The 17,334-nt window shown below is 38.3% G+C and overlaps 1 protein-coding gene across 1 annotated transcript in view; it reads left to right on the top strand.

The window, feature by feature from the left end:
- The window catches only part of mtTFB2 (mitochondrial transcription factor B2), an 89,421-nt gene that overhangs the window by 12,446 nt on the left and 59,641 nt on the right, over positions 1 to 17,334 (top strand). Inside the window, exons 2-3 of the mRNA XM_067135359.2 lie at positions 2,654 to 2,817; positions 2,912 to 3,059. Of these exons, the coding sequence (XP_066991460.2) occupies positions 2,654 to 2,817; positions 2,912 to 3,059 (312 nt within the window). The remainder of the gene's footprint in view (positions 1 to 2,653; positions 2,818 to 2,911; positions 3,060 to 17,334) is intronic.

The raw sequence follows: 17,334 nt of genomic DNA, 5'->3' as shown, positions 1-17,334 counted from the left end.
AATATTCACTGGCATCTTGGAAGGGAAGGTGCGATCAGTCGTTGAGAGGAAGTTGGACAAAAACCAGTGTGGTTTCAGACCACAGAGAGGCTGTCAGGATCGGATTTTCAGTATGCGCCAGGTAATTGAAAAATGCTACGAGAGGAATATTCAGTTGTGTTTGTTTCGTAGATCTAGAGAAAGCATATGACAGGGTATCGAGGGAAAAGATGTTCGCTATACTGGGGGACTATAGAATTAAAGGTTGATTATTAAAATCAATCAAAGGCATTTATGTTGACAATTGGGCTTCAGTGAGAATTGATGGTAGAATGAGTTCTTGGTTCAGGGTACTTACGGAAGTTAGACAAGGCTGTAATCTTTCACCTTTGCTGTTCGTAGTTTACATGGATCATCTGCTGAAAGGTATTAAATGGCAGGGAGGGATTCAGTTAGGTGGAAATGTAGTAAGCAGTTTGGCCTATGCTGACGACTTGGTCTTAATGGCAGATTGTGCCGAAAGCCTGCAGTCTAATATCTTGGAACTTGAAAATAGGTGCAATGAGTATAGTATGAAAATTAGCCTTTCGAAGACTAAATTGATGTCAGTAGGTAAGAAATTCAACAGAATTGAATGTCAGATTGGTGATACAAAGCTAGAACAGGTTGATAATTTCAAGTATTTAGGTTGTGTGTTCTCCCAGGATGGTAAGATAGGAAGTGAGATTGAATCAAGGTGTCATAAAGCTAATGCAGTGAGCTCGCAGTTGCGATTAACAGTATATTGTAAGAAGGAAGTCAGCTCCCAGACGAAACTATCCTTACATCGGTCTGTTTTCAGACCAACTTTGCTTTACGGGAGCGAAAGCTGGGTGGACTCAGGATATCTTATTCATAAGTTAGAAGTAACAGACATGAAAGTAGCGAGAATGATTGCTGGTACAAACAGGTGGAAACAATGGCAGGAGGGTACTCGGAATGCGAAGATAAAGGCTAATTCAGGAATGAACTCTATGGATGAAGCTGTACACATAAACCGGCTTCGGTTGTGGGGTCATGTGAGGCGAATGGAGGAGTATAGGTTACCTAAGAGAATAATGTACTCTGTTATGGAGGGTATGAGAAGTAGAGGTAGACCAAGACGACGATGGTTAGACTCAGTTTCTAATGATTTAAAGATAAGAGGCATAGAACTAAATGAGGCCACAACACTAGTTGCAAATCGAGGATTGTGGCGACGTTTAGTAAACTCACAGAGGCTTGCAGACTGAACGCTGAAAGGCATAACAGTCTATAATGATAATGTATGTATGTAAGTAAAATTAAAAATCCACCTTTTCAATACTAATATTAAACTAAACAAGGTATAACATTTACTTGGAACTAGCTTTGACGCTGGTATCATCTTCAGCCAATTTTTTTTTTTTTTTGCTAGGGGTTTTACGTCGCACCAACACAGATAGGTCTTATGGCGATGATGGGATAGGAAAGGCCTAGGAGTTGGAAGGAAGCGGCCATGGCCTTAATTAAGGTACAGCCCCAGCATTTGCCTGGTGTGAAAATGGGAAACCACGGAAAACCATCTTCAGGGCTGCCGACAGTGGGATTCGAACCTACCATCTCCCGGATGCAATCAGCCAAATATGAGAACAGGCAAGTGTAAATAAACATATCATCATTATATCAATGCACATATAAACACTCTTAATATGGGACTTATGATGCCCCTAAAAGTATCTGGAGAAAACTTCAAATATTCACAATTTCAAAATCTTGAAGTCACGGTTAGAACGACACTTAACACAACATAATAACAAGTATTATATATATGTTTCATTCTGTGTACTTCTCATCAATTTTGACATGACTTTTTATTTTAATTTTGAATCTTTCTACTCTATGTAGAACTCAGGACTTTCAAGATTCCATCTTGAGTTAAATAATTATGTTATGTTAAAGTGCCCTTCTAATTGGGACTGTCATATTTACAGAGAAACTCTATATGTGGTTTGATCTTTGTATAACATTTCATTTATGCAAGACTTTTTATTTATTTGAGAATCTTGCGGTTCTTAGTCAAACTCAGTACTTTCAAAGTTCTAACTTGAGTGAAAAGAATTATGTTATGTTAAGTGTTGTTCTAATCGTGACTTCAAGATTTTGAAATTGTGATTATTTGAAGTTTTCTCCAGATACTTTTAGGGGCATCGTAAGTCCCATATTAAGAGTGTTTATATGTGCATTGATATAATGATGATATTTTCATTTATGCTTGCCTGTTTTCATATTTGGCTGAAGATGACGCTCACTGGCATCAAAACTAGTTCCAAGTAAATGTTATAACTTGCTTAGTTTAATATTAGTATTGAAAAGGTGTATTTTAAATTTTACTTTCTATTATTCTCGATTCAGTACGGACTTAAAAATGAAATTCTTAAATTTAAACAACAAAATTAACTCGTATAAAGGGTACGTTCAGAAAAAATTCTACTTTTGCTGGTAGTCTATAGCATTATCAGAACATTAGAATTGGTATTTAGGTCACCTATATTGCAGAAGGTCTGCAGCTTGATAGCTGAGGTCATACAATAATAAGTTATTGTAAAATATCTCTGATAAGTAAACCATGGCAATTCTTTTTCAAAAAGAAAACCTCATTTTTTTCATCTTGCAGAACAGTTTGTTGATGCTGTGAAATCTGTATGGAACTTAGAAGAGGATCATGTTGTTTTAGAAGGAAATCCTGGTCTTGGACTTATTTCTAATGAGCTCATTAATGGTGGTGTTAAAAGACTTCTGTTGTATGAATCATGTAATACCTTCCACCCACAATTGCAGGTAAGTTGTAGAGTTCTGCTAGTAATACAGTTCATACCTTTGAAATTGAGGAACTGTTCTTGCACTTGTTATTTTCATGATTTTTCAATTTCAGAAACTTCAAGAACAATATCCTGGTATAGTTGAAATTACTCATAAGGATATATTCTCAATCTGGAAATTGGCATTTCTAGATAAAATGGACCATGGTTCTCGAGTTGCAGAAATTCTCGATCAACTACCTGAACGAAAATGGACTGAAGGTAATGGAAAGTGTGTAACTTATAGCCTGATATAAGTACCATATTTATTATTGTTACTTTCATTCCAATTTTTTTCAGGATTTTACAGAGCTCATTGTAAAGTTGGCCAGTTGCAAAGCCTTGTTCTCGAGAGTGGGAGGACTGGAAAACAGGAAATATTTCTCTTGGGGAAAGCATACAATTACTGAAAAATTCCTCATCTCAGTCATTCAAATTCTGACTTCATAAATTTATGTGCATCATTACAGCATCATTACAATTTTTTATTGCTGGGAATACAATACGCTCGCTTATTTTGCCTTCTTCCCAGTGAAAATATTAATAATAATGTTAAACTTATTTGTTTTAAGTTATATATAGAAAGATCCTCCCCTGTTAGCCATGTGACCCGTCCCGTGTAGTAGGGAAAAATGATAGTAATCCACCAGGTGTAAAAATCATATAACCACATTTCATTTGGGAATTGTAGTGTAGATACAGTATATTAGATACTATCTTGCCTGCTATATTCTTGTGTATAATTTGTGTGTATCTATTAGAGAATAGTAGGATCAAATAGTACTAGTAATAATCTGTCTATGCGTTTAGCTTTGTTGGTAATCTTTGAGTAGTTCTTGCAAATTTCAAACTTGCAATTTTCATTTCTGTTTTTTTCTTAGCAGTAACATATTGTAATCAGGATACGTCTGAACGTAGTTTAAAATTATTGTAGTGTATTGTATCTATATCCATTATTGTTGTTAAGGTACTCTTTGTCCTTGGGCAACCTGCAGCTGTTGCAGGAAGATTGTATAATAAAAATATACTTATTAGAAATTAGCGTGCTTATTCCATTATCGTAAAATATTTGTGTAGTATAGTAGAAGTATCTGTAGCAACTCTCTTACTAGAATTCTGTTGTTGTAATTAGGATAAGCTTAACTGCAGTTTAGAATTATGTAATTATGGTGAATTCCTTTCGGTATTCAGTAATTAACAGCAGTTTTTATTCTGTTAGGGTGTTGTAGGATATAGTAAGATTGATGAGTATTGTAGTGTAGTAGTATATTAATTACCTTGTTGTCGTGTGATCTTTGTGTACTGTCCTAGACAATCATTCACTTTTTTGCACACAAGTTATTTTATTTTTTATTTTATGTTCATTTTTCTGTAAAGAATGGCTAAGGAGTGCAAGTGTAGGAACTATGGGTGTGGCCAGGCATTAAGGAGTATGAGGGAGGGGTTGGATAATTTGAGGGAGATAATTAGGATTCTCTCAGAAGACAGGAAGGAAGGTAGGCCTCCCTCAAACAATGTACAAGATACAGTGGGTGTAAAAGAGGGATGGGAAGGAAAGGGGGGAATTGTAGAAGACAGGTGGTCTAATGTTCTAAGGGGAAGGAGATTGCACGCTAAGGGCTCTATTCAGGATCAGAATTCAGGACAGGTGTCTGTGAGAAATCGGTGCAAGTCACTTCAGGTAAAACAACAGAGGGAAGATGAGGAACAGGGAACTGTTGCTCAGAAGTGTGGAAGGAGGAGGAAGGGTGTTACCTCTACTACAGCGGTAACACCAAACAAGGCACAAACAGAGTTAAAAGGGGAAGGTAAGAGCAAACTACACAATATAAGAAATCACTACACACTCGGAACAGTAGCTGGCATTACGCGGATCTCCAACAAAACATGTATGTAAACATCAGTAGGGCCAACTAGTGAACAACAAACCGGGAAGATGAAAAGGGCTGGGAACCTACCAAAGGCATGGACCTGGCTTAGATAGCGGATTCCGAAATAAATGGCCGTGATCCTTAGATTTGAAGAATATTATTTACGAAATAATTTTACAAATACATTTCACATACAATTCCGAGTTGCGAGCTATAAGTTCAGTGATGTACATAGCTTATTTCGTAGCAGTGTAAATTCAAATCTCAAATCAACTATACATCTATTTACCAATGTAGTTGTACAATGCAATATACAGTGATGTGAAAAAGGTTATCCAAAACTTAGCGTACCTAAAGTGATACAGAACTACCGGAGGCAAACCTCAAGGGAAATAATATTAAACTACATTCTACATATTTTAGTGAAACAAGAAATGGGAATGCCTCGGAAACGAACAGGTAAGCCCAGCTGAAAAACTAAGGCGTCATAAGTAACTAATTTGGTGAATCTAGGCGAGGTTAGGGCAGACTCCTGTATGAAAAGCAAATCGGAACATTACGGAAATTTTAGCAGGACGGAATTCAAGAGTGCTTACCCGAGGAGAGTGCCATCCCGGAAACCGGGGGACGTCAACCAGATAGGCTGCTCGCAGACAGATAGACCAAGACCGACAGAATTCAGGATACAGAATTAACTCGAACACTGCCTCGCTCACTATATATAGGGAATTCCGGCCTTGGAGGCAGCCAATCAGCGTGCACGAGTTTCCTATCGCCACCTAGACTCACCAATCACAACCTTACTTTCGATCGTGAACTTTGACTAACATTCTAGAATACGCCTGATCGCGAATGTCGTATTTCCAGAACAGTCAGAAATATTTTCTAGAATACATTACAAACAAAGTAACACACCCTGTACAAAAGTTATGTAACTTTCTGGATCTTTCCAGGAACTATAGAACATAATTCTACTATTTACAAATGCCTATGTTACAATATTATACAGTACAGGTTAGGTCATTAAAAATAAACATTATACAGTGCTTCACCAATAAAGTCTTTAAAAACACTTTCCACTTGTACTACATATTTCGCTTGTGACAAAGGGAAAAGGTAGGAAGGGAAAATGTAGAGTACAGGATAGGAAAAGACAGGTGGAACAGGATCATGGGAGGGAGAAAAGGGAGGAGGAAGTAGCTTCTGCAGCTGTCAGGAAAGATAGGGCTGACCAGGTGTCACCATAACATCATACTTCAAACCACCGTCAAGACAGTTTGCCTTTACAGAATGTGCAATTTTCAGTAATCAGTGTGCAAAGATTGTCGTAGGTGACATCACAGTCACAGTACGAGTTGGGGATATAGTAAGTCTAATGAAAATGGGGAAGCTGTTGAGCGATGGGCAGAAGCAAATGATCTGAGTGTTGTATCAACTCCCAACAGCCCAAATCATTCACAGACAGGCACTGGTTTGGTCACACTAACCCAGACATCTTTATCAGAACAAGTATAAGAACTTGATGTATCAAAACTATGGGTAACTGCTTTCCACTCAGTCAACATTGACCCATACTATGCAGAATTACATCTGGCATTCATCGCCTGTACTCATCAAGTCAATCCCGTTTCAGTTTCAGCAAGACTGATTGGGAGGAGTTCAAACTACAACTGGACTCTTCTGTTGAAAGTATTCCCACCAACTGTGAAGGCTACAAAGACTTCACTAACTGCTGTACAAGAAATCTCGAAAAGACAGTTCCTAGGGGCACACAAAGAATGTATATTTCAGGACAAACAAAGGAGTAAGAATCACTACTAAATGAACTCCATGCTACTTAACTGCATAAATCCTTTCTCTGAAGAGGTTATCAGCATATTTAACAAGTTCTGTGAACTCGTAAGTAAAAGAAAGAGAGAAAAATGGCAGAAGACTATCTCTGAGATCTGTATGTCAAAGAGTAGCTGGAAAGTATGAACCATATTTCACTGATTCTGTGGCATTAACCAACACAATGTAGGCCACTATAATGTTACTGCATATAAAGTGGGCCATCAGCTAATCATGAATAGGAAGCCTGATACCAAGCTCGATAGCTGCTGTCGCTTAAGTGCGGCCAGTATCCAGTATTTGGGAGGTAGTGGTTTCGAACCCCACTGTCGGCAGCCCTGAAGATGGTTTTCCGTAGTTTTCCATTTTCACACCAGGCAAATGCTGGGGCTGTACCTTAATTAAGGCCATGGCTGCTTCCTTCCCACTCCGTCTTTTCCTGCCACATCGTCACCATAAGACTTATATGTCGGTGTGACGTAAAGCAACTTATAAAAGGAAGCCTGGTAAATCCATGTGAAAAAGACTCCCACATCTCACCCAGCCAGTAGTTGCTCAACCTTCTTGTTGAATATACCATTTATCCATGAGGAGTCAAAAGAACCCATCCAAAAGCTCAAAGTAGGAAGTAGGAAGAAATGAAAAGATCAAGAATTTTGGTGCAAAGACATTGAAATGGTTAACTAATTTCTTCAATTTTTCTTTCTGTTCTGAGATGATGCCCCACAATTGGCTTAAAGCAAAAGTGAAGGCACCCTTGAAACCAGGTAAGACACAAGATGACCCCAAGAACTTCAGGCCTGTCTTTCTCTCCCGAGTCACCTTTTTAAAACTGTTTGAATGCCTTATACTCAATAGAATGATTTCTCTTGTAAACAGTAAGCTGATTAATCAACAGGCAACTTCAGACCAGGACAATCTTGCATAGATAAACTGACCAGACGTCCCGGATTCGGCGGGACAGTTCCGCTTTTAGGAATTCTGTCCCGCTGTCCCCTTGAAAACTCTGGGGATGCTTAAATGTCCCGCTTTGCAGATTGACTATTTTAAACATCGCACTTAAGTACAAACTGGTAAAAAGACGTTTATCTGTATCGATTCATTATTCACAATATCGATACTCGAAACTTCCGAACTTCTGTTTCTCATTCAGGCTTCACAATAGTTTCTGTTTCCTGGCTTGATGTGGTGTGGTTTGGAACGTTTGGTTTCTTTTCTGTGATTGTACAGTGCCTAAACGCAAATGCATATTTAAAACGGATTTGTAAAATAAATTCGCATTTATTAAGAGTACAATATCCGACTGATGTTCTATGTCAGTCTTGTGGGACGGCATTTAGTGTTGCACATGGCGGTGGACATGATATAACCAAACATTTGCGATCTACCAAACATAAATCTGCTGAAAGTACTGCAAGTTCAAGCAAAGCACTGACGAGTTTTTTCAAGAGTGCAACACCTACATCCAAGGACTTGGAAATTGCAGCTGCTGAAGGAGCCTGGGCTTACCATACAGCTAAAGAAAATCAAAGCTTTCGCTCATGTGACTGCGCTTCGAAACTTCTCCAAATATGTTTCGAGCCCAAATTCAGATCTGCACAGACAAAATGTGTATATGTAATTACTAAAGTGTTTGCCGCCCTTATCTGAACAACAAGTCAAACAACAACTCGGACAGTGACATTGCTTTACACTACTAACGGGTGCCTCGAACCACGGGAATGTTAGTGTTCCCGGTTTTTGTTCGGTTTTATGACCCCTATGATGGTGTTCAAGTGAAAACTGCTGGACCTTCATTCTCAACCTGGTGAAACATCAGACATTGTTGTGAAATACTTGGAAGAAGTGCTAGTAAAAATTATATTGCAATTAAAATCTTCGGGTTTTGTGGTGATAATACAAACTGTAATTTTGGAGGGTCAGCAAGGAAAGGACTTAAAAATACTTTCAGGAAACTGAACAGTTTTTTGGGTAGGGACTTAACTAGTATAAGATGTGGTGCTCGTATTATACATAATGCAATACAGTCTTCTTGTGATTGTTTACCTATTGATGTAGAGAAGATAACTGTTAAGGTGTACTCTCACGTTTATATCTACACAGTCAGAGTTGAACAGTTGAAAGAGTTCTTTGATTTTGTGGAAATTGAGTATAAACAAGTCCTTGGGTATAGCAAAACAAGGTGGTTAGCACTCATGCCAGCAGTGAAGAGAATGCTTGACATGTACCAAGGACTGAAATCATACTTCTTAAGTCAAAGAAAATGTCCAGTTTCCTTGAGACGTTTCTTTGAAGATCCTATTTCAGAGGTGTGGTTAAATTTTGTCTTCACACAAGCCAGTTCTTTCTACAAAGTAATATTGAAAATTGAAGGTGAGCTAATTTCTGCAACAGAGGTTATGGAAGCCATCAGTGAGCTAAAAGACGATCTTTCAGATAAGTTGTCTCATAAGTTTTTACCACATAAGCTAAGAGTTCCTGTTGGTGCGCTTGAAGATGAAGGATTAGCAAGTAGGACGAATGTTGAAGAAGTGGCAGAAACTTTTTATGAGACCTCTATAGAGTATTTAGACCAATGGTCTAGTAATTTTAAAGACATGAACAATTTCCAATGGGCATCGCTAAAAACTGTTCCTGAATAGTCTGATGTGAAAAAATGTTGTGATTTTGTGGCAAGTAAAGGATTTTTTGACAGTAGGAATGACTCAGAACAATTTGATCAATTTTCCTGCTTAACCAAATATGTCACTGCAGAGAAAATATCCCATTGGAACGATGCAGAAGTTTCAGTAGACAAAAGGTGGACAGAGGTTTTTCTTCACTTCAAGGAAAACAATATAAGACACAGTCAACTCTCAATAGCGGCACAGTATATTTTTTCTCTTCCTGGAACTAATGCTTCAGTTGAAAGAGTTTTCTTTCAAATGAACAAACTGTGGATATCTGAAAAGTCTCACCTGAAACTTTCTGCTCTTAAGGCTTTGTTAATGATCAAGTTTAACTTTTTGCAGAATTGTTTAGTTTCATAAGTTTTTGAAATTATCACCACAATTGTTACAGCTAATTATATCCTCTGAGAAGTACGAGTAACACTGGAATGTATCACAAGGGAAGGCATTGTATTATAATAATTTTATCTTAAAATGTGTAGTGGAGAAATATTGCAATACCAACTTTAACGTGTAAAAAATAGCTGTGTCAAAATTTGACCTCTCGTTTATGTGTAGGCTGTCAGAATCAGTGTGTCCCGCTTTGAGCCATGGAAAAAATGGTCAGTTTATGCGTAGACCATGTGCTGATCTTTACTCAGTACATTGAGGATGGATTTAAGAAGGACCTTGTAACTGGCCTTATTTTCTTCGACCTAACTGCTGCTTACAAATGATCAGCCATCGACTTCTCATGCACAAGCTGTTTAAAAGGACGGAAGACTTCAAACTTGCAAGAATCATTCAATGCTTGTTACTGAACAAAAGATTCAGAGTGACAATTTGAGGTAAAGAAAGTCACTGGAGGAACCAGAAAAATGATCTCCCACCAGGTAGTGTCTTTGGACCAGTTCTCTTCAATATTTACATTAATGATCAACCTATTGGACTGAATGCCAGGTATTTACTATTTGCTGATGGTCTTGGTGTTGGAACTCAGTTCAGATCAGTTTGGGAAATTAGAATCCTGGCTGCAGTAGTGTCTCATTGAATTGTTGCTGTATTCCAGGCACAAGTACCTTAAGCCAAATCCTAGGAAAACACTGGTTGCACTCTTCCATCATGCTGCTAATCACAAACTGAACACCAGTTGGGAAGGAAGGCAACTTGAGTTCACCCCTGGTGTCAAATACCTTGGAGTTCAGCTTGATTGGTCCCCTATGTTTAGAGCGCATTGTCATTCTTTCAGTATGAAGGTCAGAGCCAGGAATTATCTACGCATGTTAACGGGGTCAAGCTGGGGAGCACATCCAGCAACTGTACGAACTACAGCCCTGGTACTTTCTTTCTCTACGGCAGAGTATGTTTGTCCTGTGTGGATCAACTCCGTCCCTTCCAAGAAAGTTTATATTACTTTGAATGACACGTGCCATTCAGTTTTTGGCTGCCTCAAACGTCAAAAAGCTATACCACACCTTCAGTCCGATGGCAAGTAGCAGCTGAAACTGAGAAACTCAAACGTGGACAACCATCGTCCTCCCTGTGATCACGAAGTAGTAGAACAGCATCTCAGATCACAGAGGAATTTCATTAACCCTCTCCAGCCCAATGATGCCATATGGCATTATGACATTTAAAGTTTTTTCTGTGCTTTTAAAATTATCTTGAATGCCATATTACATTATGGTAGGATACGTTGTGGTGTTAGGAGTTGATTGGTAGCACTGGAGCAGTTCAGTAGTTGAACATCGCCGAAGACTTATGCATGTTCCATGATCATGACGACTTGGAATTGGAGACTCCTTCACACCGTAATGCATTATTCATTTTTGTTTCAAATTGTGTTATTTTGGAGATAAAGGATGTAATATAATTATTCTGTATGTAATTTGTTGTTATGTTAAGCTTGACAGGTTTTCTCTGTGTGTAAATATGCATGATGCCATATGGCATCAGTGGGCAGGAGCCATGTCTTAGGTTATGTTTATCTGAGGCAATTAGATTTTTATTCAGCGGCCTTTCTCATTATTACTGGTTGTTTTGCGATATTATGTAAACGTTTAACAGTATATTTTGATCATTAAATGTAAGAAAACCTGCTAATAAACAGCACAACTGAAATAAGTAGCCTACTCTTCCAAATTATATCATAATAAATTTTTGTTAGAAGTTGCATTTCAAATTGTTGTGTACTATTTATTCACTTTATTTTTCTAGATGAATCCATTAAGTGAAAACTTTTATCTGAGAAAGAGGTCATTCTTCTTCCGGAAGGTGACGTATCTGACGTTGATATCAGTAATGATGATCACAAGGAAGAAGTAACAACACCAAATACAGTTGCAGAACCAGTGCCAAATACTATTCCGGAAGTGGGGCTGAATTTTGAAGTAAATGTTGAACCTAATCTGCATGAAGATGAAATACTGTTGGCTCATCGACTTCAGGCAAAAACATCTACTTCTGGCTCACCAGTACCCAATGAGAGGCAGAGGGACTCAAGGTTGCGGTGTAAAAACTTAGAACCTATTTATTCAGAGTGCACAGTGAATCACTCTGTTCCACCAGGTGAAATGACTCCATATGAATATTTCAAACAATTTTGTACAGCTTCTCTCATAGACAATTTTGTAGGCAACTCAAATTTATACTGTGTTCAGAAAACTGGATCCTCACTGAACACAAATAAGAATAAAACAGAGCAATTTCTGGGAATTCACATTCTGTCAGGCATAGTCAGGATGCCAAGTTACAGAACGTACTGGGCACAAGCAACCAGATTCCCCCCAATTGCTGACATTATATACCGCAATAGGTTTGACAAACTCAGAAACTTCTTCCACATCAAGGATGATAATATGAAGTACGTGATCATCCAGAGTATGATAAACGTTTCAAAGTCAGGCCTTTTATTGATGCCATCAGAGGTAGATTCGCTGATATTGAGCCCGAGGAGTACAATTCTGTGGATGAAATTATAATACTGTTCAAAGTGTGAAGTTCATTGAAACAATACATGATAAATAAGCCTCATAAATGGGGTGTAAAAGTTTTTGCTCGAGGTGGTTTTAGTGGTATTGTCTACGATTTTGAAGTGTAAGTTGGTAAAAGTACTATTTTATAACCAGGAGAACCGGTTTTAACAATGGAGCATTTATACAAATGGTATTATGATTGTATTTCAGGTTCACAATTTGAAGCACATTTCATGAGGACTTGCATCGCGTGTGCCCAATGATGCCATATGGCATCACAAAATTTTGAGCATATGAGAGTCTGACAAAAATTAAATATTGGTGGTTTCATGTTCAGGACGCACATTTTAGATGAAATTCACAGGAAAATATCTTTTTCCATCACTGCAGATAATTTGGGCTGGAAAGGGTTAATAACACTAGGCCAGCACCAGCTACAACGAATGTTCTTACAAATCAATAATGGCAGCAACAGTCCACACTATCTGACTAGAATTGGCCAACAGAATAAACTCCAGCACATACTTTGCAATCTTCGCTTGTCTGGAAGATCCCAAATAGGATAAGAACTGGAATGCTTAGAACCAAGGCTACACTCAAAAGATGGGGTTGTACACAGAACGCTGACTGCGGCTGTGGTGCAATTCAAGATCTTGAGTGTTTGTTTCACTGTCCAAACTGCCCTGTGAAAACCCAACTTGAAGACTTCATTACGGTCAGTGATTAAGCTATTGTGGCTGCTTTATATTGGAGTGCTTTCAACATTTGAGGATAATTAAATACAAGAAGAACAGGACTTTTGGTTCAGCGACTATAGAATTCTGAGGTCAGAATTTGACAGAGCATTTGGGGACCTAAATAGGAACAAGGAACTTGGAATTGATGAGAAACTGTCAGAATTACTATCTGAGGAGAAACCAACATGGCTAGGATATTTCATTTAGTGGTATGATACAGGACAAGTGCCATCTGATTTTAGATAGAACGTTGCTTTACCTATTCTTAGGAAAGCAGGTGCTGACAATGTGAAATCCACTGCACCATTAATTTCATATCTCATGCTTCCAAATTTTAACATGTATTATTTACAGAAGAATGGAAAGGCAATTTAAAGGTGAGTTGGGAGAAGATCAGAGTTGGCTTCAGAAGAAATGTGGGAACTCGTGAGGCAATCCTGACTTTGTCTGATCTTAGAAGATCAAATTAATTGAGAAAGAAGGATTATCTACAATCTGTACAATCAGTCTGTGGTGATAAGAATCGAGGTCCATGAAAAAGAAGCTGCAATCCAGAAAGGAGTGTGACAAGGCTGCAGTTTGTACCATCTTTTCAATGTTTATATAGAACAGGTAGTAAAGGAAATCATGGAGGAATTTGAAAAGGTATCACAATCCAAGGAGAGGAAATCAAAACTCTGAGATTTGCTGATGATACTGTTGTTGTTATCAGTGGAATACTGTGTAGGAGGGATACTGACTGGAGGGTGATTGGGGATTTAAATGAGACTATGGAGTGGGTATGTGGGAAACTGGGAGTGAGATTTCTAGATCCTAATGAGTGGGTAGGAGATGGGGATCTGCACTCAGATGGCCTTCACTTAAACTGCAGTGGTACGTATAGGTTAGTAAATTTGTTTGGAAGGGTGATAGGGAGGTACATTCAGGAAAACAGGGTGGTCTAGGAAGCGGTGATAAGGTTACAGGGATCTTGAAGTCAAGTAGGGATGGCATAAAAATGTTAGTGTTGAACTGTGGAAGTATTGTAAAGAAAGGAATAGAATTAACTTAATAGATTTATACTTAACCAGATATTGTAATAGGAGTTGAATCATGGCTGAGAAATGATATAATGGATGCAGAAATTTTCTCACGGAACTGGAGTATGTAAATACAAAGTATGTTACAAGTGTAATTTTTTTTAATATCCACCTATTCAATACAAAGAGATCTTTTTTAAGAATTAAATATTGTTATAAAATGTTAAGGGACATGTTTCGCCCATATTAAGGGCATCATCAGCCTCAAATTCAAACCTGTATGGTATTCATTCTAGTGAAAGAAGAATTTGTAAGCTACGAAAAAGTTAAAGATGACAAACATAAAATTCGGTGTAAGGCTCATTTCTAAAGATAATAGGCAACTTGATGTCTTTGGAGTGTACAGATCGGGAAAGGGTAGCGCTGATGGTGATTTAGAATTACTTGATAAGATAATCAGCTATGTGGGAAACGACATGGAAAGGAATGTGATTGTAGCGGGAGATCTGAATTTACCAAATGTCAATTGGGAAGGTAATGCGAACGACAGGAAGCATGAGCAACAAATGGCAAATGAGCTAATATAGGAAGGACAGCTGATTCAAAAAGTGTTGGAACCAATTAGAGGGAAAAAATATCCTGGACGTGGTGCTGATAAAACCAAATGAGCTCTATAGAGAAACCGAAGTAATAGATGGTATTAGTGATCATGAAGCTGTTTTTGTTGTGGTTAAAAATAAATGTGATAGAAAGGAAGGTCGTAAAAGTAGGACTATTAGGCAGTACCAAATGGCTGATAAAGCAGGCATGAGGGAGTGTTTAAAAAGTAACTATGATCGCTGGAAAATGGTAAATAAAAATGTAAACAGACTCTGGAATGTGTTTAACCCATTAGTGCATAAAGTTAATTTGTTGTGATTTATTTCAGTTTTTTTACACATTTCTACTCTTAATAATTGCAGAAACACGTTCCAACAATCAGAAAGTTCATACAAATGATAGTTTTATTTACACAGGCCGTCCAATATATCGGAGGCTATGCACTCAGGTCAGTACAACAATAGTTACTCAGCATTGTATTGTACAATAATGTTGCAAACTAGGTAGTGTTAGGCCGGCCCCGCGGTGTAGGGGTAGCATGGCTGCCTCTTACTCGCAGACCCCGAGTTCGATTCCTGGCCAGGTCAGGAATTTTTACCTGCATCTGAGGGCTGGTTTGAGTTCCACTCAGCCTAAGTAATTACAATTGAAAAGCTATCTGATGGTGAGATGGAGGTCCCGGTCTAGACAGCCCAGAATAATGGCCGAGAGGATTTGTCTTGCTGACCACACAACACCTCATAATCTGCAGGCCTTTGGGCTGGGCAATGGTCGCTTGGTAGGCCATGGGATTTGGTTTTTAGGTAGTTAGAGAGTTGGATTACCTTATCCAATTTACACTGTAAAGTAGATCTTCAATTTCCATTAAAGACTTATCACAATACTGTGAATTCTATTCAGGGTTATGTATTTACTGATTATGATATCCACAGAAGCATTTCAGGTGAAGTCCATACTGGTCAAGCAGATCTGCTCTTCGGATGCCACAGTAGGACATGTGGTACAGACATTTTGCATATTTTTTTAAATGCTGGACCACCTTGATGCACTGCTTATCTCCATGTGTTTGTAATTCTTACCAGCAGTGACAACACTGTTGCCATTCCAGTGCCCCAGCAATGCACCACCAAAACTCTTGCACTCGTATGTTTTCTTCTTCTTTTTTTCCTGTCTGCCTCTCTTTGAAGGGGGCACTTCTCTGTCTGGTTTTCTTGAAATGTCCCTGTTGCACTTATTGCCTTTGAAGCCAGATGTCTTACCAATTTCAGGAATATAAAGTAGCTGTCAAAAAACATTGTATGCCCCTGTTTGATTCATTTCCACCTGCATCACATTTGCAGATGATGTTGCGATCTGGAGTGACTCAGAAGAGGAATTGGGAGAGAGAATGCAAAGCTGGAATGAGGAGTTTAAGAAATATGGTTTAAACATCAGCAAGACCAAGACGGTGGTGATGAAAGTATATGGAGAAGGAGCAGAACCAGTAGTCATGTTAAATGAAGCCCAACTGGACAGCATTCTAGTTTTCAAATACTTGGGTAGCATTCTATAAAATGACAACCTAGCAAAACATGAGGTGAACAATCAAATCAATAAGGCAACACAATTTTACCACAAGGTAAAACACCTGCTGTGGGATAAGCAAATACCCCTGAAAACAAAAATGACATTGTACAAGTCCTATTATACACTACTTCTTACAACAGTCTCGAAACCACAACACTGACCAACAGAGATAATTCCAAACTTCAGGCAGCTGAAATGAAATTCGTACGCACTATGATCCAGAAAACCAGGAAAGACAAGATTAGGAATGAGAAAATTAGAGAAGAAGTAGGAATAGATGATTCTCTCCTCAATAAGATTCAGATATCAAGACTGAAGTGGTTTGGTCACATGAAGAGGATGCCAGTAAACAGAACTGCAAAGAAGGAATTTGACAGAAAAGTAGAAGGAAGTTGACCCGTGGGAAGGCCATGAAGGAAATGGATAGATTTAGTTAAGAATGATGTACTACTGAAAGGTCATGATTGGGACAAGTTGGTGGAGGAAGAATGGAGGAGGCTCATATACCACATCCGGGAAACTGGAGATAGTTTAGGATGATGATGATGATGATAAGGATGATGAATGAGAGGTAGGACTGCACTTCCTCCAAGTCCAAATTCTTTCAGCCTTTCATTTTACATTGCTGTATACACTTGGAAAGGTGGAAAGGTATGCTTCTTTTGTGTTACAATTTGACCTACTAATGCTTTTGAATTTCCTATCAGGGATAACGGAAACATGGGTACTGGCCCAATGTTACGTATGACTCTCTTTATTTTCGTATGACAGCTTTCTTTTGCATGGCTTTCTGGATTTTCAGTTCTATCTGTAAACTTGCAGTAACATTTTCACTACCACTGGACCTAGCCTTCACTTTTTCATATTTTGTTGAAGCAATTTGCCCTTCATATTTACTCAGAAGTAGGTTTCTACCAAGGTATTTTAGATTACCCTCATACTCTTCTGACATTATCATCAACCATTTCACACCCGTCATCAGGAGGTTTGATGTGCAGCTCCTCTCCAAATGATGGTTCTTCCTCCAAAACTTTCGGTATTTCACTCACCATCAAACTAGAAAGGGAATACAAATGTCTGAGACAGTAGGACCCCCTGTGCATAGCGTCCGATTTTCAGGACAGCTATATTTACAAGTCTCTGTCACGTCAATAATAAGACATAATTGACATCTTTGTGTGTCCGTAGATTCATAGAAGTGTCAAAAATATGGTCCATACCAAAGTTTACAATTATTGGAAATATTTGTTA

Source organism: Anabrus simplex, chromosome 1 (genome assembly GCF_040414725.1).
Source record: "Anabrus simplex isolate iqAnaSimp1 chromosome 1, ASM4041472v1, whole genome shotgun sequence".
Classification (NCBI taxonomy): Eukaryota; Metazoa; Arthropoda; class Insecta; order Orthoptera; family Tettigoniidae; genus Anabrus; species Anabrus simplex.
Note: the sequence above shows the minus strand (reverse complement) of the source record. Positions and strands in the feature narration are given on the sequence as shown.